Source organism: Arvicola amphibius, chromosome 14, assembly GCF_903992535.2.
Source record: "Arvicola amphibius chromosome 14, mArvAmp1.2, whole genome shotgun sequence".
Classification (NCBI taxonomy): Eukaryota; Metazoa; Chordata; class Mammalia; order Rodentia; family Cricetidae; genus Arvicola; species Arvicola amphibius.
Window position 1 is genome coordinate 2,363,967 of NC_052060.1, and position 24,853 is coordinate 2,388,819.

Consider the following 24,853-nt stretch of genomic DNA (forward strand, 5'->3'; position numbering starts at 1 on the left):
GGCCTAGTTGTGAATGGAATGTCCAGTACTCTAGGAACTCTAGGAGCTGCTCAGTTCTGGAAGGCTGGGTGTTGGGATCTGGAAGAAGGAATGGATGGGCCGAGGGAGGCAGGGCCTGCAGGCTAAGAACCTTTCTTCCATTGTCCTTGCATAGGTTCAAGGTGTGCCTTCCATATCTGGATTATAGTTCATTCCAGATATAGTCAAGTTGACAACCAGGAATAGCCGTCACACCACCCAGCACCCATCTGCCTAATGACCAAGTGCCTAATATATTGTACTTATTTGTATTGCATTAAAAGTGATGTTTGACTTCTTCCTAAACACATGCATATTAGAACCATTGATGAACTTGTTAACACACTGCTGAGCCCGATTCTCAGGATACCATGGAACAGTGTGCCCAAGAATTTGCATTTTGAACATTTCTAGGCGATGCTGATGTCATTTGGTTTGTGAGTAGAGGGGGCTTGGAGAAATGATTGAGCAGTTAAGAGCACTTATCACTCTTATAAAGAACCTGGGTTAGGTTCACAGCATCCACATGATAAACATACAGTATGTGCAGGCAAAATACCCATCCATACAGCACAAATCTTAAGCTGGGCATAGTGGTGAACACCTTCGGCCTCAGCGCTCAAGAGGAAGAGGCAAGGCCCAGCTTGGTCTACATAGAGATCCTGTCTCAAGAAAACCAAGTGAATCTTAAATATTTTTTTCCTATGTATGCATCTTTTCCAGACAAGGTTTCTCTGTGTATCCCTAGCTGTCCTGCAACTCACTCTGGACACCAAGCTGGCCTTGAACTTGGGAGCTCTGCCTCCCTCATTTTGGGATTAAAGGTGTGTGCCACTACTGCCGGCAAAATTTAAAAAGTGACAGTTGAACTAGGAATAAAATAACAGCCATGCAGTGGTGGTGCACACCTTTAATCTCAGCACTTGGGAGGCAGAAACAGGTTGATCTTAAGAGTTTGAGGCCACCCTGGGCTACACAAAGAAACCCTGTAACCTCCCCTGACAAAGACAAGAACAATGGGTGGATGTGGCAATCTCCCTTATGTAAGTGTATGCTATTATTTGGTGAAAAAAATGTTTGTAAGCATTGAGTGGGTGTGTGTTCATGTGGCACAGCACCCCTGTGGAGGAAGAGCAAGCAGTGCTGTTCTCTGCTTGCACCACTGGGTTAAAGAGGTAAGGTTTGCAGCAGGAATGCCCACTTACTTGCTAAGCCACCTTTTAAAAAACATTTTTGTGTATAAATGCTTTGCCTGTGTATATTTTGTATGGTGTATGCACCTTTGGAGTTATGGATGGTTGTGAGCCCCTGGTGGTTGCTGGGAACTGAAGGTAGATCTGCACGAGCAACCAGTGCTCTTACTGCCTAGTCATCTCTTCTATCCTGAGCCACCTTTGCATTTTTGTTTTTTGGACAGTTTCTTTGTGTAGCCTTGGCTGTCCTGGAAGTTGCTCTGTAGACCAGGCTGGTCTCAGACTCAGAGATCCACCTGCCTCTGCCTCCCAAGTGCTGGGACTAAGGGTGAGTGCCACTGCCCGGTGGCTTCTAGTTAATGTCAGGGATGTTTGATCTCTATAGAGATCACAAGAGAATGTTCAATCTCCTGGAATTGGAGTTACAGGATGTTGCGAGCACCCCAACATGGGCGCTGGGAATTGAATTCAGGTCTTCTGAAAGTGAAGTGGGGCTCTAACTTGTTGAGCCTGTTAAGACTTTAAGACAATTCTGAAGCCATTTCTGACAATTCTGAAGTCTCTCAGCCTCCGTGCCTTAGTGCTTCCCCTCCTCCCCTGGGAACCAAGGACCTAACAGCTACACATGCACATACTCAGTTCCTGAACAATTACCCATACATGTATGTTTTGATTCAGTCCCCTGGGAAATGGGGTCAAAATGACCTCTTACCTCATCTGATCTGGCAACAGCTCTCCAGCCAATTATTGGTAATAGCCCTTTCGAATAAGCCAATCACAACCTCTCTTGCTTCTATGGCCTTCTTTAAAAGTAGCCTGTACCAGCTAGTCGGAGTCTCTTGGCTTCCCGAATGCTGAGGGACCCTGTCATGACAGAATTAATAAAATCCTCATGCTTTTGCATCGGCTGTGGTGTGAGGTGGTCTCTGGGGCGACTCCGCCTCGGTGTGTGGACGCTGGAGTCCGGCAGGCCATGTCGCCAGTCACGCCAAAGGATCACTCTGTGGGGTCAGCGTCCAGATAGTTCCGATACTCAACCCACTTGAATCCGCTCCACTAGTCACTGCTGCAAGTCACAGGCGGCATCCCAGTGCAGGCACCTACAGCAGCTTTACTGCTCCGCCCCTGCCTGTCTTTGCAATACTGAGAATATGGAAATGGAGACTTTCAACTGTAGGGAAGCTCATCTGCTTGGATGAGACAAGGGTGCCCCAATAAAACCATTATCTTAGGTTAGATATCAGAGTTATCAGAGTAAAATACATTTCAGCAAAAAAAAAAAATTTTTAAAGATTTATTTATTCAATGTATCTTGTGGTTTTGCCAGCAAGTATATCTGTACGAGGGTGTCAGATCCCCTGGAACTGGGGTAACAGAGAGTTGTGAGCTGTCATGTGGGTGTTGGGAATTGAACCTGGGTCCTTTGGAAGAGCAGCCAGTGCTCTTAACTGCTGAGCCATCTCTCCAGCCCCTCAACAAATGTTTTCACAGTAAGTCCAATTAAAACAGATTACAAATTAAGTTATTACAATATCCATGTAAAGCTCCTATTGTAAAGAACCACGTTTTCACCACCCACCCAAAAGGCACAGAACCAGAATGATTTCATAGTATCACCTTGGTTGCAGGAGGGCAGACGGCTCAGAGGGAATGGAGGGGGCACATACTGACATGGGGACAGGACAATCTTAAAACCACAGCTTTAAATTATAAAAACTTCCTTTAATAGAGGCTTGTAATATGGAAGAGATTTGTCAGATAAAATGTAGAGTTTCCAACACACTGAAATATAAGCCGATAAGTCACCATAAATACAGTACCCAATAATAAAAACCACAACAACAAATTCACACGGTCCCTGTAACAGCCATGATCTGATTTCCCATGCTTTCAAGAGACAGCAAATATGGCCCGCTGGATACAGAGCGCTCTAGGGCTTTGAAGTCACTCATCTGACAGGGTTGTGGCATTGGTGGCTCAACTCAAGAAGTAAAGCAGGTCCCAGCACTTCAGTGTATTGAACATCCTTTAAATATCAAAGTGAGAAATAAGAAGACGAGATAATCACGCCATCAGAGAGACGGTAGGAAGCAAGGACAGCTGTGTAAGGCTCGCGGCTGAAAGGCGGCTCGCCAGCTTCATTTCTTTGGCTTCTTGGGTAGTGGCCGCCGGAACAGTAAGATGTGAGGTTCTGAAAGAAGCAGTGAAATCTGAGAAGGGAACCAACACCATTCAAGCAGTCTATAGTTATCCCACCTGTGTCCCCCGCCCCGCCACACCCACATCAGCTCCAAATTAAGACAGAAGCAGACAGCCTTAGAGCAGCCCCCGAAGTCTGACCTTTCTGCCATGTACAGAATTTTTTTCTATTGTTTGAATAGCCCTGGGGTGTCCTGTGTTAGTTTTGCCTGGTAGCTGGGTGTCTTACCAAGAAATAAAACTGCCTGAGAGGCCATGACCAGGGTGTAAGTGGTCTTGAAAAGAGTACCCACCCACCTGCTCGATTAAAGATTGCAGGGTTTGGTCCTGTTTTTCAGTACGGCTGTCCCTGACCTTCCTAGATGTTCCTACTCTCATTCTGTCGCTCTAGTTCCTTTGCACAGAGAATGTGGGAAAGAATCCTGTAAATGATGCCCTCCTCCATCGCTTTGGTTTGCAATCTTCCTTCAGCCAGAACGAAGCTTCCTTATGTTGCACTGACCTGGTTCATGGATCATATAATGGACCCATCCCTGACTCTGCTGAACACCAAGATTTCTCCATTCAGATTCAGACATCAAATGGGTTTTAGGGACCAGCTTGGCTATGTCCTTGGGCAACATGACATGCCTGTAACAAACACGGGGATGTGAAGAGTTCGTGTTAGTTGTGGGTACAGTGTTAGACACTGACCTATACACAAAGACAAGCATAGGAAGAAGACAGCTCACAGTGTAAGTCTGCCACTCACAGGGATATAGACGGAGCATTACAGGGCTTTGAGGACGTTCTGGGCTACAGAGAATCTATGAAAACAAACAAGTTGTCAGGCATGGTGGTACATGCCTTTAATCCCAGCACTTGGGAGGCAGAGGCAAGTAGATCTCAGAGTTCCAGTTCAGCCTGAACTACAGGTTCCAGGCTACACAGAGAAACCCTGTTTTAGGAGAAAAGCCAAAAAAGTAAACCAGGAACAACAAAACCAAACGAAACAAAACAAAAAAAAAGAAAGAAAGAAAACTAGTAACTAGTTCCTGATATCAGAGTTTTGTTTTTTTTTTTTTAATTTATTTTTCAAGACTGGATTTCTGTGTAGCTTTGGAGCCTGTCCTGGAACTCTCTCTGTAGACCAGGCTGGCCTCAAACTCAGAGATCTGCTTGCCTCTGCCTCCTGAATGCTGGGATTAAAGGCGTATGCCACCGCCCAGCCGAATTTGTATAAATCCTTTTTAAAAAAGATTTACTTATTTATTATGTATACAACCTTCCTTCAATGTGTGCTTGCATGCCAGAAGAGGGCACCAGATCTTATTACAGATGGTTGTGAGCCACCATGTGGTTGCTGGGACTTGAACTCAGGACCTCTGGAAGAGCAGCCAGTGCTCTTAACCTCTGAGCCATCTCTCCAGCCTGTATAAATCTTATTGTGGATATTGTGTAGTAGAGGCAGCTAGAACACAGGTTCTGTAAATTTTTATAAGAGAATATTAAAAACAAAATTAATGGACAATTTGAATGCATATCTAGCTATCAGCCCCTGATGATATTTGTGTTTTCTCTGATTACCCATTTTCCCCACTCTACGACTGGTTAGGAAGAAGCTACACTGTGGAGAGGAACAGTCTACTATGGTGTGGGGTATAGAGCAGGCAGAGAGAAAACAAAGAAATGTTCACATTGAATTCATTTTCCAACCCTTTCCCCCTACTTTTTTGGGACAGGGTTCCCTGTCTAACAGTCCTGGAACTCAATTTGTAGAGACCAGGCTAGCCTCTGACTCAGAGATGCGCCTGCCTCTGGTTCTGTAGTGTGCATGCACCACCACTGCCCAGCTCGTTTTCCAGCTGTTAAGGGATTTGCTGTGACACTTGGGAAACGGTGTGCTTTCCTAACCATAGGTCAATGGTAAAAACGTTATCTGACTCGACTCAGACTACCTCAGGTAGAGTTTATCAAGCTCGATGAAAATGTACTAAATGCTACCTTTGTAGTAATAACAAGAGTCCCCACCCCGTAATTCTAGTCCAGCGTCAGAGAAGAATTTACACTCTAACAAGTCCCAGGCACAAAACGCGACTTCAACGCACAGGATCCCCCCAAACAAACAAACAAACACAAACAACCCTCCTTTAAGCAAAAATGCGGCTGCTAAACTAAAAGTGACATCTTCTTGGCGATGAAGCTACTGATTTCTTCCCAACCATGTAAATATTGTATTATGTTTCATTCACAGGCATGGAAAACAGCTGAGAAAAAAAGTTAACTAGCTCCAAAGATGTAGCTGTTTATCCCATCCAAGTAACAAGCCAGCCTGACCCTGCCTAGTTTCTGAGATCCAGGTGATGTCAGTAAAATGGTGGGGGATTTTTCTTACCAAAAAAGATTGTTACATATTTGTCAATACACACCAATTTTCCAGGGAGCCTAAAAGCCTGATATAGAACAGGTGAAGAATGCAGGAAAGCTAGTCAAGATACATATTAGGAAGTTGCTTTAAATATTACAAGCGGGGGCTGGAGAGATGGCTCAGAGGTTAAGAACACAGGCTGCTCTTCCAAAGGTCCTGAGTTCAATTCCCAGCAACCACATGATGGCTCACAACCATCTGTAATAAGATCTGGTGCCCTCCATGCCAGAACACTGTATATATAATAAATAAATAGTAGAAGCCATACAGACCAGTGTAATATCAACCTTGGTAGAATCTCATCTTCTCTCAACTTAAATTCACGGACTTGGTACTATCACACCCAAAGCTTGCACATTTAGTGCAAGGATGGCTCACGATCCTTGGCAGAGAGCCAGCATTAGAATGTCTCACCGCTGTTTCTCTTCCCTGTGTTCTCAGGGTCTCCTCTAGCAACATTTCCTCAACCGTCCCCCTTCATCGCATGCTCTCCTCACACCCGTACTCAGCTGTCCCAAGAGTCAGCTTAGTCCATGGGATTTTTAGGTCCGTCACTGACCACTCTGCTGTCTCGAGGCAGGGTTCCATTCTGCAGCCCAGGCTGCCTGGAACTTGTGCCAATCTTGCAGCCTTGACTTCCAGAATGCTGAGAACAAAAGGTGTGAGCTACCGAACCGCCTTACCTTGTAAGTTAACAGAACACTTGAAACCTGTCTGCACGCCATAAATGCTCAAGTAGTTGATCTACGTCCAGTCTTCATGCCTCTATCTAAAACAAGGCTGACAACCACGCTCCCGCTCTTTTTTCACAAACTAATAATCAACTCTGAAGCTCTTACAGAACTGTCCTTTCATCGAGCGCACAAAACTTCCAGCTCTGCTTTGGCTACTTTATTTATCCCAGTAGACTTTGGAAACGATCACTTCCTATTAGAAAAATTAACCTGAACCAACAAAGTTGTGAGACTGATGTGAAAATTCCAAAGGTGAAACTGATTAGAACTCCAACACGCTTCTATTTAACACTCGGCCAACTCCAGATTCCCTTTCATTGTTTTATGGCCTCCGTCTACCTTTCCGCGCATGCGCTTTGCTACGGCCGCAACTCCCCCACTCACTACCCCCCCCCCAAAAAAAACCCTCTTGCGCACGCGCCGGTTCTGCACCGCTCTCCCCCACCCCCCGCCCCAGGTCACTAACTCCTTGCGTGCACTCTTTCTTCAAAGCGCACAACCTGGCTGTAGTCCCCGCGCCGGCACTAACCGGTACTCGAACTCCTCGTCGTCGTATTTGTCCGAATAGTAAATCTGTTTGTGCGACATGACCGCTCTGCCCGAGGGCGCCCAGCCCCGCGCCGCTGGCCTGCAGACAACTCCCAGCAGCACGCGTTCCCACCCTCTTTGGCCTCGCTTTCAAACACACCGCCTGCACTTGCTATTGGTCTCTTCGGCCAAAGGCGGGACAGCTCCATTCTAAAGTCTCCGATTGGCTGGCCTTGGCGTCTCCACGATTCGTAAACGAAGTGCAGTGCTCTGGTTTCTGAAGAATGAGCTGGGTCAAAATTAGGAATCTTATTGGCTCCCACTGAGCCGTGCGCCTGCTCGCGCAGCCATTGGCCGGCTTTGGAAAGCAGACGAGTAAAGGAGGGACGGCGAGGTAGGGGGTCAGGGGTTAGTGAGGCCGGAAGTGAGTGTAATAAAGTTTGTCTGGGGAGGCCGAAGCCGGGGGGGAGAAAGTTGGTGCAGTGACTTAAGCCGACAGTTACGTGATCCGGAACCAGATCGGCCCGCGGTCCGGTGCGGAGACTCCATGCGACCCTGGTGAGTGTCGACTTTCTCTCTGTGGCGACCCACTCCTCTACCCCGGAACCCCTCTCCCAGGACCCTACTTCCGGTCTTGTACAAGTCCCGCCCCCGAGACCCCCTCCCCGGAAGTCCCCCTTCCAACTTCAAGGGGCTCCCCGAACCCCGTCTTGTCTCTTACTGTCGGACCACACCCTGTCGTCCCACTTTCCTGGAAATCCCACCCCTAGACAGGTTTTCCTGGCTTCACGAGACTAGTCTTCCCAGCTCTCTGAAACTGCTTTCTCAGGAGACTCGACTAAGCGTAGCCTATCGAAAGCCTGGCTTCCCGAGGGGGCAAAACCTCGCTTTTCAAAGAACGGTTCGGCTTTGTAGGAGCGACGGCTGTGTGGGCCCCGCCCCCTCCGTGCCCCGCCCCTTCACCGTCCACGTCTGGTCCTGGGAATGGGGTGCACTCCTCCTTAGGGACCAGGTCCCCTCGGGATACTTTTCCCTGCTGGGCTTCGGTCCATGCCTCAAAACCCTGCTCTTAGGTTCCGGACGCTTCACCTGCCTCTGTATCCCTCTCCTTTCTTTAAGCCTTGGACTTAGTTTTCCTGTTCTCGTGCTCCGTCAGGTGGAGGTTGAAAGTTGCGGTTGTAAGGAGTGAGATGGTTAGCAGTGTCGTTTCCCACGTCACCTTCTCTGGCTGTGAATTAAGTTGATGGGCTGGGTTTCGTTTATGGCGGGAGAATGGACGAGAGAGTGGCTTAGAGACCCCTGACCCCACTCCTTCCTGGGGCAGACCCTGTTCCAGAGACAGCCGTAGGTGTTCTTCTGACTGGACTGGACTGAGTATGGACTCGTGTGACCCTAAGAGGAGTGAAAGTTTTTCTGCCATCAGAAGAAAAAGTGTTTCGGAGTCAGGAGTAGGGGTTAGTGTCCTTTCCGTTGTTTTTAAAAGGCCCCTCCCCATAACCAGATAACTCTTGTTTGGATTCATCCTGGCCGCACTTGCCCAACCTTCCCTGCTGGAAACATTCCTGAGGTTTTCGCCATTTCCTGCCGTTTCCTGCTCCTCCAGCCTCCTCCCTGCTGGGCTGAGGTGCAAAACGCGGCTGTGCCCCCCCCCCCCTCTCCCGCACCCCGCCAAGTTGCTGCTACCTAGCTTTGGTCCAGTAGGCAGTCTCCCATCTCTTGAAGCAAATTTAAAGGCTCATGCTTCCTTCTCTTCCAAATGTGCACACGGTTGGTGATTCCCTGCCTCTGGATATGAACGCTTCAGAGAAAGCCAGCTCAAAATGAGGACATCATGGTGTGTATTTGTGTGTCTGGCTTTGGCAGAAATTTTCCTCCTCTAAGAGCTGAGGTCTTGGCTAACGGAATGACAGAATTTCTTGTCAGGAAGAGGTGCAGTGTTTGGTGGCAGCTTTCCTGGGCTGGGGACTGGACAGGTGACAGGAAGCTTGGTAGCTAACCTGTTTAGAGTACTGGCGTTGTTAATCATGCAGTTTTTAATTCTCCAAAATAAACCTCAGAGCAGTTTGGAGGTGAGCCTCTAAGAAGCTATTTTTTACTTTTTGTATTCCATCACTTTTTTTAAAAAATAAGTGATAGTTTATTCTGGAGCTTGGTCACTTTCTTTAACTTCCTGATGGCCTTTAGCAGAGCTGTGGCAGGAAGCTGTGGGGAAAGAAATATGGGTTTGGTGTTATTCTGCACTCACGGCCAGATCCCAGCTTCTGGTATCCCTTTGTCCTTCCTGTCTTTATTAACACAGTTTGTGGCTTGTAGGCACTCATTCTGTTCGGTTCATTTTCCTGCCTCCAAGGCCAGCCCCCCTGCTCGTGTGAGGGACACTGTTGGGTGGGGCTTAAAAGGAGAGAAGTAAGCTGTGTTCAAGGGGTACTAACCTGATCCCTCTCTATCCCCTGGCTTTCCTCACTGGGCCTGTGGAAAAGGGTCCAAGACATCCGTTAGCCTTTGGTGGGTGACAGCTGTGAAGATCAGGCTGGCTCTAGCTCTTGCACCGCCCAGATTGGCCTTCCCTCCTGGCCTCCACCTACATCTTCTGGGACTACTTTCCCTTCCTCGTTCCTAGCTCTTGTCCACAGCCGTTGTGGCTGAGGATGCTAATGGCCAGGTTCCCTGGGGTAGCCACCTCACTCATTGTATAGTGGGGGTGGGGATGGTCTGGGCTGTATGGGAAATGCTAAACTCTGGGACCCTCCTCCCCCTTTTCCACCCTCAGCAGCTTGTTTCCTCCTTTATTCCTCCTAGCCTTCCTGGCTTCCTGCTCTCTCTCTCTCTCTCTGCTTGCTCGAGTTGGTTTGGATTGATCCAGAGTTCCTCTTAACCCCTTACTTTCTTTTTTATCTTTTTCTTGTTCTGACATCTTTCTTTCCTGCGGCACCTTTCTCCTCCCCAGACAGACTACTAGTTGTTTGTACCGGGCGAGGGAGAGCGGCTGGCTAGCGCAAATTGTGTGGGGAGGTGTCTCGGCCCCTCTGAGCTTGTGAGTCAGCACTGTCCTTGGGATTGGTCTCGCTTTCTAGTTCCCCCGCCCCTGGGGAGGAGCCAGTTAGCTCTGGGTCCAGCCTGTACTCCTCAGCCAGAAGAGGCTTCCTCGCTGGGCTGGGCAAGGATGTGGCCTGAAATTGTCTATGTCTGACTTGGGAGAGCAGAGGCCACTTGTCCTTCGCCTCCCTAGGTCCTCTTGTTATCACCGGGCTGCAGAGGTCAGATCAGGCTAAGGGCCTGGGGATGCCCCCTGCCTGGCCCCCTTGCCTGAATTTGGCAGGGGGGCCAGGCAGCAGCCCCCCTTCTCACCCCAGCCATGGATCTTCTACCCCCCAAGCCGAAGTACAACCCTCTTCGAAATGAGTCTCTGTCATCGCTGGAGGAGGGGGCTTCAGGGTGTACCCCCACAGAAGAGCTGCCTTCCCCATCAGCCTCATCCCTGGGACCCATTCTGCCTCCTCTGCCGGGGGACGATAGTCCGACTACCCTGTGTTCCTTCTTTCCCCGGATGAGCAACCTGAAGCTGGCCAATCCTGCTGGGGGGCGCCTGGGGCCTAAGGGGGAGCCAGGAAAGGCTGCTGAAGATGGGGAAGGGAATGCAGGGGCAGCCCTTCGGGACTCAGGCCTCTTGCCCCTCCTCCAGGACATGAACAAGCTGAGTGGAGGCGGCGGGCGCAGGACTCGAGTAGAAGGGGGCCAGCTGGGGGGCGAGGAGTGGACCAGACACGGGAGCTTTGTCAATAAGCCCACGCGAGGCTGGCTGCATCCCAACGACAAAGTCATGGGACCTGGGGTTTCCTACTTGGTTCGGGTGAGTGAACATCCTCCTTTCCACCCCTCCCATACCCCGGCGTCCAGTTCCTCTGCTCATTCCAGATTTGCTGGGACTTCCTGCTCTTCCCTCAACATCTGTGCTGCTCCCCTCGTTCTTAAACCCACCACTTCCATCCCTTCTCCAGTTTCATGTCTTTCTGTGCTAATCTGGGATTCTTGTGCCCAGGTCCCCTTTCCTCCATTGACCCCTACCCTCCAGCCTACAGAATGCCTAAACCCATCCTAGACTTTTAGTAAGGGTTAATGAAAAATGACTTCTTGATTCTTCCCTCTAGACTCCTCTTTTCCAGAGATGTCACTCCATCCCACCCAATGCCTGCTAGTCCTCTCACAATCTCTCCATAGTGCACCTCTTCAGTGGTCCTTCTTCACATTCGGGGTGGTAGCCCCAGGCAGTGGGAAGGGTACTTCACCTTTCCCTTAGGGACTACACAGGGCAAAGTCCTAGAACCTTCTGCACAGGGTGGGGAGTGTGGGGTGGGGGAGGGGCAGCTGATCTATCCTTGCCTCCTTCCCCCACAGTACATGGGTTGTGTGGAGGTCCTGCAGTCAATGCGAGCCCTTGACTTCAATACCCGGACGCAGGTCACCAGGTTAGTGGAGAGACCAGTATATTGTTGGAGTCCTAGGGTTGGTGAAGTTACAGAAGTCTCAGTAAGGAGGAGGAGGGAAGTTGAGCATTTGGTGGTGGTGCTGGTGGCTACTTTTCATCAGATGGCCAAAAGAATTGAGACAAAGTTACAGAAGTGTGTCTGACCGGAAGCAGCCAACTCTGGTCTGGAGCGCCACCTTACCCATCCAGCAGGAGATTATAGGAAGATGGGTTAGAAAGGTGGGGTAGGAGGTTGCTTTTGCTTTTGGGAAGGGAATGGAACATTTGGTAACTGGGAAGAGGTGGGGCTATAGCCATTGAGGCCCTAACCCAATCAGCCAGGAAGCCGCCCTCAGTGCCATCAAATATTAAAGGCCCTTAATTCAATCCACCACGACAAAGAGCCTGGAGTGCTCTGGAGTCTGGCCTGGTCTTCCCCTCCCCCAGCTCTGTGGCAGCCCCAGGCAATGGGAGGCCAGTGGTGGGTCTGAGTACCCCTGTTTCTCCAGGGAGGCCATCAGTTTGGTGTGTGAAGCTGTGCCTGGTGCTAGAGGAGCGACGAGGAGGAGAAAGGTATATGTGGTTGCTGTGGAGGGCAGGGGGAGGCACATGCAGGCACATGGGAAGACAGGAGTGTCTCCTGGAGTCAGGGTGTTCAGGTTCTGATACTTGGGCCCTTTCTTAGCCCTCTAGCCGCCCACTCAGCTCCATCCTGGGGAGGAGTAACCTGAAGTTTGCTGGAATGCCAATCACCCTCACTGTGTCCACCAGCAGCCTTAACCTCATGGCAGCCGACTGCAAACAGGTGTGTGGGGCTGCCGCAAGGGGCGGGGTTAGTTATGGGAGGACCAAGGGTTCTGGAGTCCTCAGGGGCAACCTGGGAGTAGAGTAGGAAGAAATTAGAGGGGTTGGGTATAAAAACAAATTTAATCCCAGCACTCAGGTGGCAGAGGCAGGTGAATTTCTTTGAGTTCTAAACCAGCAAGGGCTATGTAGTGAGACCCTGTACCCTTGCCCCCCGAAAAGAGAATAAAATTAGGAGCATGTAGGACGAGAAGCCAAGAGAATGAGACTGGGGCTCCAAGGTCCTAAGCTGGGTTAGGACATGGAGCCCTGCAGCTGCCCGACATTGACCACTGCCCTCCTTCATCCCTTGTCAGATCATTGCCAACCATCATATGCAATCTATCTCATTCGCGTCTGGTGGGGATCCGGTGAGTTGGGGAGCAGGGAAAGATGGGTGGGGAATGAGGGACTAGGGGTTAAGAAGGTGCTGGCCTAGAAGATGGGTGCAGTGGCTCCTGCCTTTAATCCCAACAGCCTCTAAATTCAAGGGGAGTCAGAGAAATCCTTAGGATTGTGGAAATATCTGAAAAGGACAGTCTTAGGGGGTTGATGGAGTTGTAAAATTCGGCTCACTGGTCTCTTCTGAATCTCTTCTCTCCAGGACACAGCCGAGTATGTTGCCTACGTTGCCAAAGACCCTGTAAATCAGAGAGGTGAGGCTTGTGAGCAGCTCTGGGTGGGGCCAATTATCTGAGAAATCAGTTATCCTTAATAGGGCTGTCCTCTGGAGGATGGGGGTGGGAGGCTCCTGCCCTGTGTCCTCCCCACCCTCCCACAGAGCTCACTGGTCCTTCTACTGTGCCCCCAGCCTGTCATATCCTGGAGTGCCCTGAAGGGCTTGCTCAGGATGTCATCAGCACCATCGGGCAGGCCTTTGAGTTGCGCTTCAAGCAGTATCTCAGGAATCCACCCAAACTGGTCACCCCCCATGACAGGTGAGCTGGGGCGCCTCAGGCTGGGATTGGGAAGTCATTTTCTCTTCCCATGCTTGAGGGTTTTGGAAAGGTAATGACTTACATGACGCTGCCCCATCTTCCTACTGTGTTAGGTTTCCAGTGGCTCAGCAGGAAAGTGTTGAGGGCCATGCCTGATGCAGGGACAGCTTCTCCCTTTTGTTTGCCTACGGTGGGCTTATTTCCAGCACCTCTCACTAGGTTGCCTTTTCCAGCTGGATGGACTTTGGCTCAGGTTCCTCATTTTTAGCCTATTCCTGTGTTCTTATGTACTTTTTTTTCCTTAAAGATTTTTATTTTATGTGTATGTGTTCTACTGCATGTATGTAAGTGTATACAGTGCCTGTGGAAGCCAAAAGAGGGCATTGGATACCCTGAAACTGGAATTAAAAGTGGTCGTCAGCTGTCATGTAAGTGCTGGAAGCCAAACCTGGGTCCTGCAAGATCAGCAGTGTTCTTAACCCCTGAGCACCACACTTCCTCCTTCATTGTTCTGTGTTTCCTGCCTCTGAAGGTCATTAAGGATCTATGTTTTAGCCGGGTGGTGGTGGCGCATGCCTTTAATCCCAGCACTCAGAAGGCAGAGGCAGGCAGATCTCTGTGAGCTCGAGGCCAGCCTGGTCTACAAGAGCTAGTTCCAGGACAGGGTCCAACGCTACAGAGAAACCCTGTCTCAAAAAAACAACCAAACAAAAAAAAAAAGTAGATTGAAATATTTCCTTTTTTCCTGCATGTGTGTGTTTACATGTGTTGGTATATGTTGCATGTGCAAATGTACCTGCATGTGTGTGCGTGTGTAGAAGTTGGTCAGATGTCTTGCTCTATTGCATCTTATTTTGTTTATTGAAGGCCAGGGTCTCTCGCAGACCAGGGTCTCTCGCTGACCAGGTGTAGCTAGCAGTGACCAGTGTGTCCTGGCTCCTGTCTCTGCCTCCTGAGTGGTCACTGGTTCTGGTGGCCTGCACTCTGAGCCTCACACTGTAGCCACTGAGCTATTTCCCGAATCCCAGCATCTGTGACCTGAGGTCCCTGTGTTTCTTTTTTCAAGTCTAAAGTGATAAACTGTGTGAGCATCAGGGACTTTGTATGTCAGACCATCCTGGATATCCCTTGTTCACTAGCACTTCCATCCCTCTTAGGAGATAGCACGGCTGTCAAAAGTGAGAGTGATTCAAAACCAAATTAAATAACAACTCTGCCTCCTTCAGTTTGTACAAATCTCTCCACACCTGATCTCTATTTTTGAAATTTTGGAAGGAATACCAGCCTTAAAAGGGTACAGCACCAAGTGTTAGGTCTGACCCATAGTGTATGCCTAGTATGTGTTCACCTTCACTGTTCTCTTCCCTTCCTGGGTCTCTTGGCCACCACATCTGTACACTCACCTCACCCCATCCTTCCCTTCTCAGGATGGCTGGCTTTGATGGCTCGGCTTGGGATGAGGAGGAAGAAGAGCCACCTGACCATCAGTACTATAATGACTTCCCAGGGAAGGAACCCCCTCTCGGCGGGGTGGTAGACATGAGGCTTCGAGAAGGGGCTGCTAGACCCACTCTGCCCACTGCCCAGATGCCCAGCCACTTGGGAGCTACACTGGTAAGCTTCAAGGATGGAGACCCCCAGTCCAGAATGGGAGTAGCTGGCTAGAGCCTTGATCTCACCTGATTTTTCTTACAGCCTGTAGGGCAGCATGCTTCAGGAGACGCTGATGTCCGTAAACAGATGCTGCCTCCACCACCTTGCCCAGGTAGGAACAGTTAGTTGGCAGAATGGGACAGAGATGGGTACAGAAGGCAGGGCTGGGAGTGACATAGTCTGTGCTTTTCCCTAACAGGCAGAGAGCTCTTCGATGACCCTTCCTATGTCAACATCCAGAATCTGGACAAGGCCCGCCAAGCCGGGGGTGGGGCTGGGCCTCCCAATCCTTCTGTTAATGGCAGTGCACCTCGAGACCTCTTTGACATGAGTGAGTCTCTTGTAGCCCCACCCTCTCTTGTTCCTCTCTTCTGCCTATCTGTTCTCACCTGCCTGGCTTCCCACAGAGCCTGGGTTTTGGGTGTTTGTTGGGCCAGTTCTCCTAGCCATCTCTCTACATCCCAGAGCCCTTTGAAGATGCCCTTCGGGTGCCTCCACCTCCCCAGTCCATGTCCATGGCGGAGCAGCTCCAAGGGGAGTCCTGGTTCCATGGGAAGCTGAGCCGGCGGGAGGCTGAAGCCCTGCTCCAGCTCAACGGTGACTTCTTGGTGCGAGAGAGCACAACCACACCTGGCCAGTATGTGCTCACTGGCCTGCAGAGTGGGCAGCCCAAGCACCTCCTTCTGGTGGACCCTGAAGGTGTGGTAAGTGGCTGAAGTGTGCGTAGGGGCTGGTAGGAAAAGGTACCTTTTCCTCTCCTTATTTCTAGATTTTTCTTTGCTGGAGGCTTTCTGTGGACCTCCTTTCTAGATAATTGGTATCTGCCTGCAGTAGTTCTTTCCCTTCCATCCCTGAGTCTGAGCTGTGTTTCTGGGGGTTTTTTTTGTTTGGTTGGTTTGGTTTGGTTTTGGGTTTTTAAGACAGGCCTTGATCCACCTGTCTCTGCTTCCCGAGTGCTGCCAGCTCTAAGCTGTGTTCTTTTTAGTTCTTACCAAATCCCAGACCTTAAGCCTATCAATACCAGACCTAGAAAGTGATTATCCGATCTGTGCTCCTTTTGCCAAGGGAGGAAGTGGCCCTGGAAAGGCAGTGATGCCCCATATCAGATGGTTGTGGGGGAGAAACCCCAAATTTCCTCCGTGAGAGGAGTCAGCGGTCTCCCTAGCTCCTTAGCCTCAAACTCAATGTCCTTTTTTCTTCTTTTTAAAAATCTGACCTGCCTTACTGCTGTTCCTTACAACCTTGGTTTCTTTTCTCAGCCTGTTTCCCACATTGTTTTTTGCACTGTGTATCCTCTGATGACACACTGGTTCCTTTAAGTCAGAAGTTACGTGTTTATTAGCTTCATATTTCTGGGTTCCTGCCCCCTTCACACTCTGCCAGTCACTGACCTGCCCTTCCCTCCCCCCATCCCCCACCCTATCTCCCTCATTCTTGGGGGCTGAGGTCTTACTGGACTCATTTGAACTGACCCTCTTATTTCCCACCTTCCCAGGTTCGGACAAAAGATCACCGCTTTGAGAGCGTCAGTCACCTCATCAGCTACCACATGGACAATCACTTGCCCATCATCTCCGCGGGCAGCGAACTGTGCCTACAGCAACCCGTGGACCGGAAAGTGTGATCTTCAGTCTGTCCTGGATGCCCTCCACTCCTTTCCACTGCGTCCTCTAAGTCCTGGGACCTCTATTTGTGCTCACCTGAGACAGGGAATTTTACTTAGGAACCTGGGGTAGCATCCTGCTTCTGCCCAAACCTCACCAAAGTGTTAATGTACAGAGTGGTCCCTTGCCTGGGCCTTGTCTGTGCCAACCTGATGCCCTTTCCCCCAAAGGGTAGGTTCTTAACATGGAAGAAGACCCAGTGGAGCAATTGCCCTTTGGGGGAAGGGAAGTAATCATACCTCTGGTTTACCCCTGGTCTTCAGGGTACCCCAGATCCCTCTTAACATATCCTATCCCCTATACATCCCTTACAACTTTGTGCCTTTGACTATCTCCTAGGTCTGCAGATACTTTATGCAAAGAGTTCTCAGGCCCTTCGTGTGGATAAGGGTTGCTGATGCCTTGGCTCTGGAACCCTGTTGTGCTCAGCACCCCTTTCTGTGTTTGGGGAGAATAGAGGCAGGAGTGGCAGCTATCTCCTCTGCCTTTTGGTTGTGCAGCCCTTAAGAGATTGCCCCAAGCTGGGCTTGGTGGCACATGCCTTTAATCCGCACTCAGGAGGCAGAGACAAGAAGATTTGTGAGGCCAGCCTGGTCTGCAACAGTTAGTTCCATGTAAAGAGACCCTGACTCCAGAAACCAAAAAGAAAGAGACAGAGAGATTGCCTCAGAGCCCCCTCCTGGTGGTGAAGGGGTGGGGGGCAGGTTTGACCCCTCCCTTGCTCAGTGCCTCCTGGCCTTGATCCCTTTCTCCAAGGGGTCTATGCATTTCTTAAGCCTGCCCCTCCCCTGTTTGCATGTGTGTTATAGTCTCCAGCCAAAGTGTAGCCCTTCTTCCGGCAGCCCCGTCCACTCTTTTGGGATGGGGTGTGACTGACATGGGCCTCCAGGATGTGTACAGTTAGCCACCAGGTGGGTTCTGTGGAGGCATTGAGACCGAAGCAGTAGACAATCCCCAGTACTATTGGTAGGTCTGGAACTGCACTTTTTTTTTACGCGCATACATTTTAGGGCTGTAGATTTTCCTGGTTTTGTTTCTGTTGCTTACTTTTGGGCACAAATTATGATAGTCGATTTCATTTATATATCACCTCGTTGAGTTTTCCAAGCTTTTTTTTTTACAACTGTTGAGATTTTACTCGATCTGACCTAAAAGTACCTAGGACAGGATTTATTTTTCTTATTCCTCAAGAGAACTTAGCAGACGTTTGGTTAAACAGTGTTGTGGGGTCATGATTTGAAATCTTACTTCAGATCCTACCTTCCGCTTGCAGGCCAATGCAGCCAGGACAGAAATCTTGCAAGTTCACTCTGTAGGCCTTGTGAACAAGGGGGGTAGACTGGTTTTCAGTCTTGGCCGTCGCCTATTTTTGGTTTGGATGTCTTATACCAAAGGGAAATAGTCTTCATTAAAATCCTTATTTCTTCTACCTCGGCCTCTTAACACCTCTAGAAAGTCTGATTGATGGGGGCCGTCAGTGGGAGGTGGCGGCAGATTCCACCTGGGGTAGGTCGATTGGGTTCAAAGCCAGCGCCTGTCTGCGGGAACCCGAGTCGGCTAGGAATTGGGGAGCAGTGAGACTGCGCGGTAGGGACGTATCTGAACGGCGACTGGCTCACGGTGGGAAGGGGCGTGTCTGGACCGCCCCCAGGCCCACGGGGAGCTCGCATAGCCTCTGTCGTTCGTGCACCCCACACTGCTGTGGGGCCAGCTCCGGCGGCTAAGACCGCACTTCGGAGGAGTGGCGTGGCGAGGCCCTGCCTTCCTGGGTGCGGCGTGTGGGCCCTTCCCAGTTTCCCCTCCCTACAGCTCTCGGTGGTGGCGACCCATTGGAGTTCCGTTTCCGGTTGCTGTGGCCGCGGGCGGGCGGTGAGTCTGGAGCAGGCGTGCAGTTTGTGCTCTGGCTCTGCGCCTCCCCCTTGGCGTGTCTAGGGCTTGCTGCAGCTCGGGGGTGCTGCGCTGCCCCTGACTCCCCTCCGGGCGATGGTGCGGCCTGAGGACGCTTCCATCCCCCGCCGACGCTGACTCGGGTCCCCCAATCCATGGCCGCCTCGGCGCCGCCCCCACCGGACAAGCTGGAGGGAGGCAGCGGCCCCGCACCGCCCCCCGCGCCGCCCAGCACCGGGAGGAAGCAGGGCAAGGCCGGTGAGAGCGCAGAGAGGGACGGGGGCTGTCGAGGCCCAGGACCCTGGAACCTCGGATGGAAGGGTTGGGGGATGGGAAGGTTGCCTAGGGACCTGGAGGTAGCCTCAGGTGAGGATTAGTGATTGAGAGCAGTTGTCACAGATCACTTAAGGTTTTGGAGTCAGGTATTTTTGATTTCAAAGAAGATGTGGGATGTAGCTGAGAGTGTAGTCAAACTGGTCATTTTTCATATTTCACTCCTGTTTCTTAAATAAGTAAGCAAGTGTACGTGGAAGTTAGAGTCTGGAGAGTGGCTGGGAGGAAGGAGACAGTAGAACCCTCAGGAAAGCTTGCCTCCGTCTGCCTATTGCTGCTCTTCCAGGTCTGCAAATGAAGAGCCCTGAAAAGAAACGAAGAAAGTCCAACACTCAGGTAAAGGGGGAATCCGTGGTGGGCGTGTCCCCTGGAAGCCCCTCCCACTTTGTCTGGGTGGCTACCTGGCTGCCCTTTTGTGCCTTCCACCAGATGAGGGGGAAGAAAAGCCAAAATACTTTTTTCTCGTTCCCTCTTGGATCCTAGTCCTCTCTGGTGACAGCAAACTTCGCCTTTCTCCTTTAGAGACAAAGTCTCGTGTATCCCGGACTGACTTCAGCTTTGCTGTGTAGAGAGGATGACTTTGAATATATGAGCTTCCTGCTTTGCCTTCCAGAGTGGTGGGATTACAGATGTAATCACCATACTGGTTTTCCGCAGTGCTGGGGACCCAAGGAGCAAGTGCTAGGTGCCCTTAGAGGCCAGAAGAGGGGGGTCAGAGTCCCAGAACTGGAGGTACAGGCAGTTGTGAGCCGCCGCATGGGTGCTGGGAACAGAACCCAGGGTCTCTGCAAGTGCTCTAAATCTGTGAGCCATTTCTCCAGCCTGTGCTCTTCCTTGTTTGAAACAAGGTGCCCAGCTTGGCTTTGATCTCTTAGCGCACCTGCTTCAACTTCCCAAGTTCTGGCATTACTGACTTGCTGAGTCTTTCCTAAGTGTCATAATGCTACAGTGCTTTAACAGTTAGCTGTTATTGTAAAAGTTGACAGATAGGGGCTGGAGAGATGGCTCAAAGGTTAAGAGCACTGACTGCTCTTGTAGAGGTCCTGAATTCAGTTCCCAGCAACCACATGGTGGCTCACAACCATCTGTACTGAGATCTGGTGCCCTCCTCTGGCATACATCGAAGCAGAATGTTGTATACATAATAAATAAATAAATCTTTAAAAAAAAGTTGACAGGAGGCTTTTAAAAAGTTAAATATTCAGTACTGAGTGCTTGCCTAGCTACCCTGCACAAAGCCCCCGGGTTCAAGCCCAAGCACCTCATAAACCAGATAGATAGTGGTTCGTGTCTGACCCAGTACTCCAGAGACTGAGGCAGGAGCATGGGGATAATGTGACTTTCAAGGTTATCCTCAGCTACCGACTGAGCTTGAGTGCAGCCTGAGTCTTATATAAGAGGCTATCTCAGAGGAAGAAAAAGTTCATTAACTGCTTGGGGTCAGACCTGAGTTTCGATGTGATTTTTGTCTGTATTTTTATTTTCTTTAATTTTTTATGTATTTGTTTATTTATTTTGATTTTCAAGACAGGGTTTCTCTGTAGCTTTGGAGCCTATCTTGGAACTAGCTCTTGTAGACCAGGCTGGCCTCCAACTCACAAGAGATTCGCCTGCCTCTGCCTCCCGAGTGCTGGGATTAAAGGCGTGCGCCACCACCGCCTGGCGTACTTTTAAATTTATTATGTTTAATTTTATGTATGCACATGGGTTTTTGTGTTTGTCTGCGTGTGTGCTGAAAGAATCGGAGCTGCGACCCCTCTGGGGTTGGAGTAGGATGGAGGCTGTTGACCCCTCCAACATGGGTGCTAGGTGTCACACTCATGCTCTTGACCCCTGAGCTGCGTCTCCAGCCATATCTGCCTGGGTTTTGTTTTATTTCTGTAAAAATAGTGCTGTTGTACCGTGGGTTCCGCCTTCCACCCTCTGTCGTGTTCTGACGTCAATCACAGTTTGGGATCTGAGCAGTGTCGGCCTTCAGAGAGTTTGTTAGGTGTATGGTGCTCTCCCAGCTCAGTTCTGTGGCTCACATCTTCCTCCTGTCTTCCCTAGGGTCCTGCATACTCACATCTGACGGAGTTCGCGCCACCCCCAACTCCCATGGTGGATCATTTGGTTGCTTCTAACCCTTTTGAGGATGACTTCGGAGCCCCTAAGGTGGGGGGTGCAGGCCCTCCATTCCTTGGCAGTCCTGTGCCCTTTGGAGGCTTTCGTGTACAGGGGGGCATGGCAGGCCAGGTACCCCCAGGCTATGGCACTGCAGGAGGAGGGGGTCCCCAGCCACTTCGTCGACAGCCCCCTCCTTTCCCTCCTAACCCTATGGGCCCAGCTTTTAATATGCCTCCTCAGGGCCCTGGCTATCCACCACCAGGCAACATGAACTTTCCCAGTCAACCCTTCAACCAGTCTCTGGGCCAAAACTTCAGCCCACCTGGTGGGCAGATGATGCCAGGCCCAGTGGGGGGATTTGGTCCCATGATCTCGCCCACCATGGGACAGCCTCCTAGAGGGGACCTGGGTCCTCCTCCTCTCCCCCAACGCTTTGCCCAACCAGGGGCACCTTTTGGTCCTTCTCTTCAGAGACCTGGTCAGGGACTCCCCAGCCTGCCTCCCAATACAAGTCCCTTCCCTGGTCCAGACCCTGGTTTCCCTGGCCCTAGTGGTGAGGACGGGGGAAAACCCTTGAATCCCCCTGCCCCCACAGCTTTTCCCCAGGAGCCCCATTCAGGCTCCCCGGCTGCAGCTGTTAATGGGAACCAGCCTAGCTTCCCGCCCAGCAGCAGCGGTCGAGGTGGTGGCACTCCAGATGCCAACAGCCTAGCACCCCCTGGCAAGGCAGGTGGAGGCTCAGGGCCCCAGCCTCCCCCGGGCCTGGTGTACCCTTGTGGTGCCTGTCGGAGTGAGGTGAACGATGACCAGGATGCCATTTTGTGCGAGGCCTCCTGCCAGAAGTGGTTTCACCGCGAGTGCACTGGCATGACGGAGAGCGCCTACGGGCTGCTAACCACCGAGGCCTCTGCTGTCTGGGCCTGTGATCTCTGCCTCAAGACCAAGGAGATCCAGTCTGTCTACATCCGAGAGGGCATGGGGCAGTTGGTGGCTGCCAACGATGGGTGACTCCAGTGTGGTGGCCTGGGGAAATGCACATTGCTCACCATGCTCTTGCAGAGGAATTACGTGGCTCTTGCTCCTCGCTTCCCACTGGCTTCCCGTCCCCATGAAGCAGAAACATACAGTTCCTGAAGCAGAAGAACTGAAGCGGGCAGGCAGAGGAGCCCAGAGTACTTGCTTTTCTGGGAACTGCTGCATTGAGACCTTCAGTGATCCAGGGAGCTAAAGCCCTGCCACGCAGAGCCCTTCCTAGAGTCCAGCTGGAGGCTGCAAGAAAGGAAAGGGGCGGAGGACGTTCCAGACGACGATGTCCTGTGTGCAGCTGACCGACGACTCTAACACCTGTGCCTATGATACCTACGTAGCCCCACAGCTCCAGCTGTAGCCTTTGGAGTCACGTGTTCAAGGTTTCATCTCTGGTCCCTTTTATGGGTTCTGGAAACAACTGGGGATTTCTCTCTTTTTCTGTCTTTCCTTTGCTTCCCCTGGGCCCATCTTAACCCCTTTCCACAGACTGTCAGATACCTTGAAGAAGCAGAGTTCTGACTCGGGCATTGCTTGTCTGGGGAGTCAAGACTGTAGATAAAAGATGCTGAGACGATCTCTTCCTCCCCAAAGGCACTGGTCCTTTTTCAGCTTCTCTGCTTGTCTCTCGGTGACCGTGTTGTCAGAAGTTGGGATATGTGGTCTGACTGGCCCCCGAGTGTTGGAAGTCCTCCCTGCACAGTATGCTAGTGTTGTTCTTCAACTCTTGGTGCCCTCGTTTCCTTTGTCTCAGGGGAAAGTTTGGAAAGGCATGAAGCCCTTATACCTCATTCCTTCCCCGATGAAACGATCCAACTGAGGCCCTGCGTGGCTTTGGGGGGCTGGGGGCAGCGGTAGGATCCTCAGCCGTGATACTGAAAGCTAAAGGACCTGAACTTCTCTGCTTTGCTCTTTTTTATTCTGTGATATCATCTGGGCCTGATGATCCAGCAACTAGGCTCGGTTTATTTTTATTTTTGTAGGACTCCCCGCCAGTGATGGACCTGGGGCCTGATCAGGAGCCCTCTTAGCTTCTCTTACCCCTTTCCAGTTAGCCCGTGTGCCCATTCCTCATATGGGTGAGGCAAGCAAGCTAGGCTGTGGCCCTTTTGGGAGCCACCTCAGTGCCCAGCACTCAGCACGGTAACAGTGTCCTGCCCCACTTCTCATGTTGCCTGCGCATGGAAAGAGAGAAGACACTGTTGGAGCTGACAGCCTTTGAAGAGGAAGAAGGGGGAACCTGCTTTTTACTCTGTGGCCCCCCAACTCCTAAACTTCACATGTGGCAGCCTTTCTGCTCAACAGTGTTGTGTTGTGGTTCTGTTTGCCCCATTACCTGTTGCTACTTTTGTGTTGTCTCCATGGTTTGTAAAGTGCTCCTGGGGAGGGAGGGTCCATTTCTCGCTCCTCTGCTACTTTTTGTTTAGAAGAAAGGGGGTTGGCAGATGTGGTTACAGATCTTTTTTATATGGTTGGACTAATAAAATGACTTGAAAATCCAAACAAGGACTCTTTGTTAACCGGCTACATCCATACGTGTCACTGCTAGGAGGGTCCTGGAGGACCAGGTGGTCCCCGCTCTCCACCACCTCCCAGCTGCTCTGCCATGCGCTGCTAAATTGAGGAGGTCCCCAGTTTTCCTGCTGTACCCTGTGTCCTTGATGTGGGAGTCCTTGCTCTTGGAGCAGTGCTCGGGCTAGGCTGGAAGGCAGGGTTGGAGCCAAGGCCTCCGGCATCGGTGCTTGAGCCCTGGATCCACAGCTTTTAGACTGGTTATTTGAAACTGTTATTTTGGGGGCACACTGGGAGTTAGCAGGTGAGAACACTGTTGTCAGGCCTGGCTGGGGTCTGGAGTTCCGCTCCCTGAACCCATGTAGTGGAAGGGGAGAACTGACTTGCCAGCTGTCCTCCAAATGCCAGCTGTGCCGTGGCATGTGTGCACCACCTCCCACACAAATCATTTTTGTTTTGTTTTTGGAGTTTTGGGGCTGGAGAGATTGCCAACAGTGAAGAGCCCTTGCCGTTCTTGCAGAGGACTTCCCAGCACTCAGTGGCAACAATCTAGTTCCAGAGGATTCAATACTACAGACAGGCAGGCAAAACATAACATTTAAAAAATGCTTACATGATTCATATTCCATGCTGGAGATCACAGTGCCCCACCACTAAGTCCCATTCAGCCCTGAATTTAATCTGTGGATACTTTTCTGCCTCAGTTCTTCCATTGTTTTTGTTTGGTTTAGTTTGGGTTGGGTTTGGGATTTGTTGAAGCAGTCTTGTTCTGTAGCCCAGGCTGACCATCATCCGCCTGCTTCAAGTCTCCCCAGTGCTCAGATTATAGTGCAGCCTCCTTTTTATTTATTCCGTTGTCTTTGTATGATGTGTTGAGAGCAGACACCTGCATAGTACACTGGTAGAGGTTTTACCCACATCCCACTAGCCTAAGCCGTCCACTGGCTACCCTCCTTTGTTATTTGACTGTTTGTGAGGCGGGGTCTCACTATGTAGCCCAGCTGGCCTGGAACTCACTATGCAGATCTGGCTGATTTCGAGCTCCACCTGCCTCGGCTTCCCAAGAGCTGGGGTTAAGAGCGTGCACCACCACACTTGGCCTTCCTCCATTTTCAAAGCAGTGACACCCTCAGCCTGCCGGCAGGAGGGCTATTTCTAAACCCACAATTTGCACCGGACCCCATCCCCCATCCTACAGCTGTCTCTGTCTATCCTGGGGCCAACATGGCACCTGGTTCTTGCTATCTCATCATCAGTACCTTTCAGTTTTAGGTCTTCCTACTAGACACTAAACATTTCGAAAAGAGGGGAGGTCTCCGCCAAAAAAAAAATTATTTTATTTTTTTT

General features: G+C 50.8%; 3 protein-coding genes across 6 annotated transcripts; 2 read left to right on the plus strand and 1 right to left on the minus strand.

Moving 5' to 3' along the window:
* Nucleotides 1-2,494: 2,494 nt before the first annotated feature.
* Cks1b (CDC28 protein kinase regulatory subunit 1B) lies at nucleotides 2,495-7,241 on the minus strand. The gene is made up of 3 exons (XM_038310960.2): nucleotides 7,081-7,241; nucleotides 3,913-4,040; nucleotides 2,495-3,402 (listed from the first exon to the last, which is right to left on the minus strand). Exons 1-3 carry the CDS (start codon nucleotides 7,137-7,139, stop codon nucleotides 3,350-3,352), a joined length of 240 nt encoding a protein of 79 aa, XP_038166888.1. The 5' UTR covers nucleotides 7,140-7,241; the 3' UTR covers nucleotides 2,495-3,349.
* Nucleotides 7,242-7,438: 197 nt separating this feature from the next.
* Nucleotides 7,439-18,071, plus strand: Shc1 (SHC adaptor protein 1). 3 transcript variants are annotated; one of them, XM_038310956.1, is made up of 13 exons: nucleotides 7,439-7,637; nucleotides 10,762-10,929; nucleotides 11,475-11,545; nucleotides 12,054-12,117; nucleotides 12,230-12,349; nucleotides 12,705-12,758; nucleotides 12,992-13,043; nucleotides 13,199-13,325; nucleotides 14,753-14,939; nucleotides 15,021-15,090; nucleotides 15,178-15,309; nucleotides 15,444-15,682; nucleotides 16,474-18,071. In XM_038310956.1, exons 2-13 carry the CDS (start codon nucleotides 10,765-10,767, stop codon nucleotides 16,600-16,602), a joined length of 1,410 nt encoding a protein of 469 aa, XP_038166884.1. In that variant the 5' UTR covers nucleotides 7,439-7,637; nucleotides 10,762-10,764; the 3' UTR covers nucleotides 16,603-18,071. The 3 variants fall into 3 exon arrangements, with proteins under 3 accessions (XP_038166884.1, XP_038166882.1, XP_038166883.1); XM_038310955.2 differs by lacking the exon at nucleotides 7,439-7,637 and adding an exon at nucleotides 10,232-10,351 and having other exon boundaries at nucleotides 10,401-10,929; XM_038310954.2 differs by lacking the exon at nucleotides 7,439-7,637 and having other exon boundaries at nucleotides 10,193-10,929.
* A 141-nt stretch (nucleotides 18,072-18,212) lies between these two features.
* On the plus strand, nucleotides 18,213-23,497 carry Pygo2 (pygopus family PHD finger 2). 2 transcript variants are annotated; one of them, XM_038310959.1, is made up of 3 exons: nucleotides 18,213-18,787; nucleotides 19,043-19,198; nucleotides 20,912-23,497. In XM_038310959.1, the coding sequence occupies exons 2-3, from the start codon at nucleotides 19,157-19,159 to the stop codon at nucleotides 21,974-21,976; spliced, it is 1,107 nt and encodes a 368-aa protein (XP_038166887.1). In that variant the 5' UTR covers nucleotides 18,213-18,787; nucleotides 19,043-19,156; the 3' UTR covers nucleotides 21,977-23,497. The 2 variants fall into 2 exon arrangements, with proteins under 2 accessions (XP_038166887.1, XP_038166885.1); XM_038310957.1 differs by having other exon boundaries at nucleotides 19,149-19,198.
* Nucleotides 23,498-24,853: the final 1,356 nt, after the last annotated feature.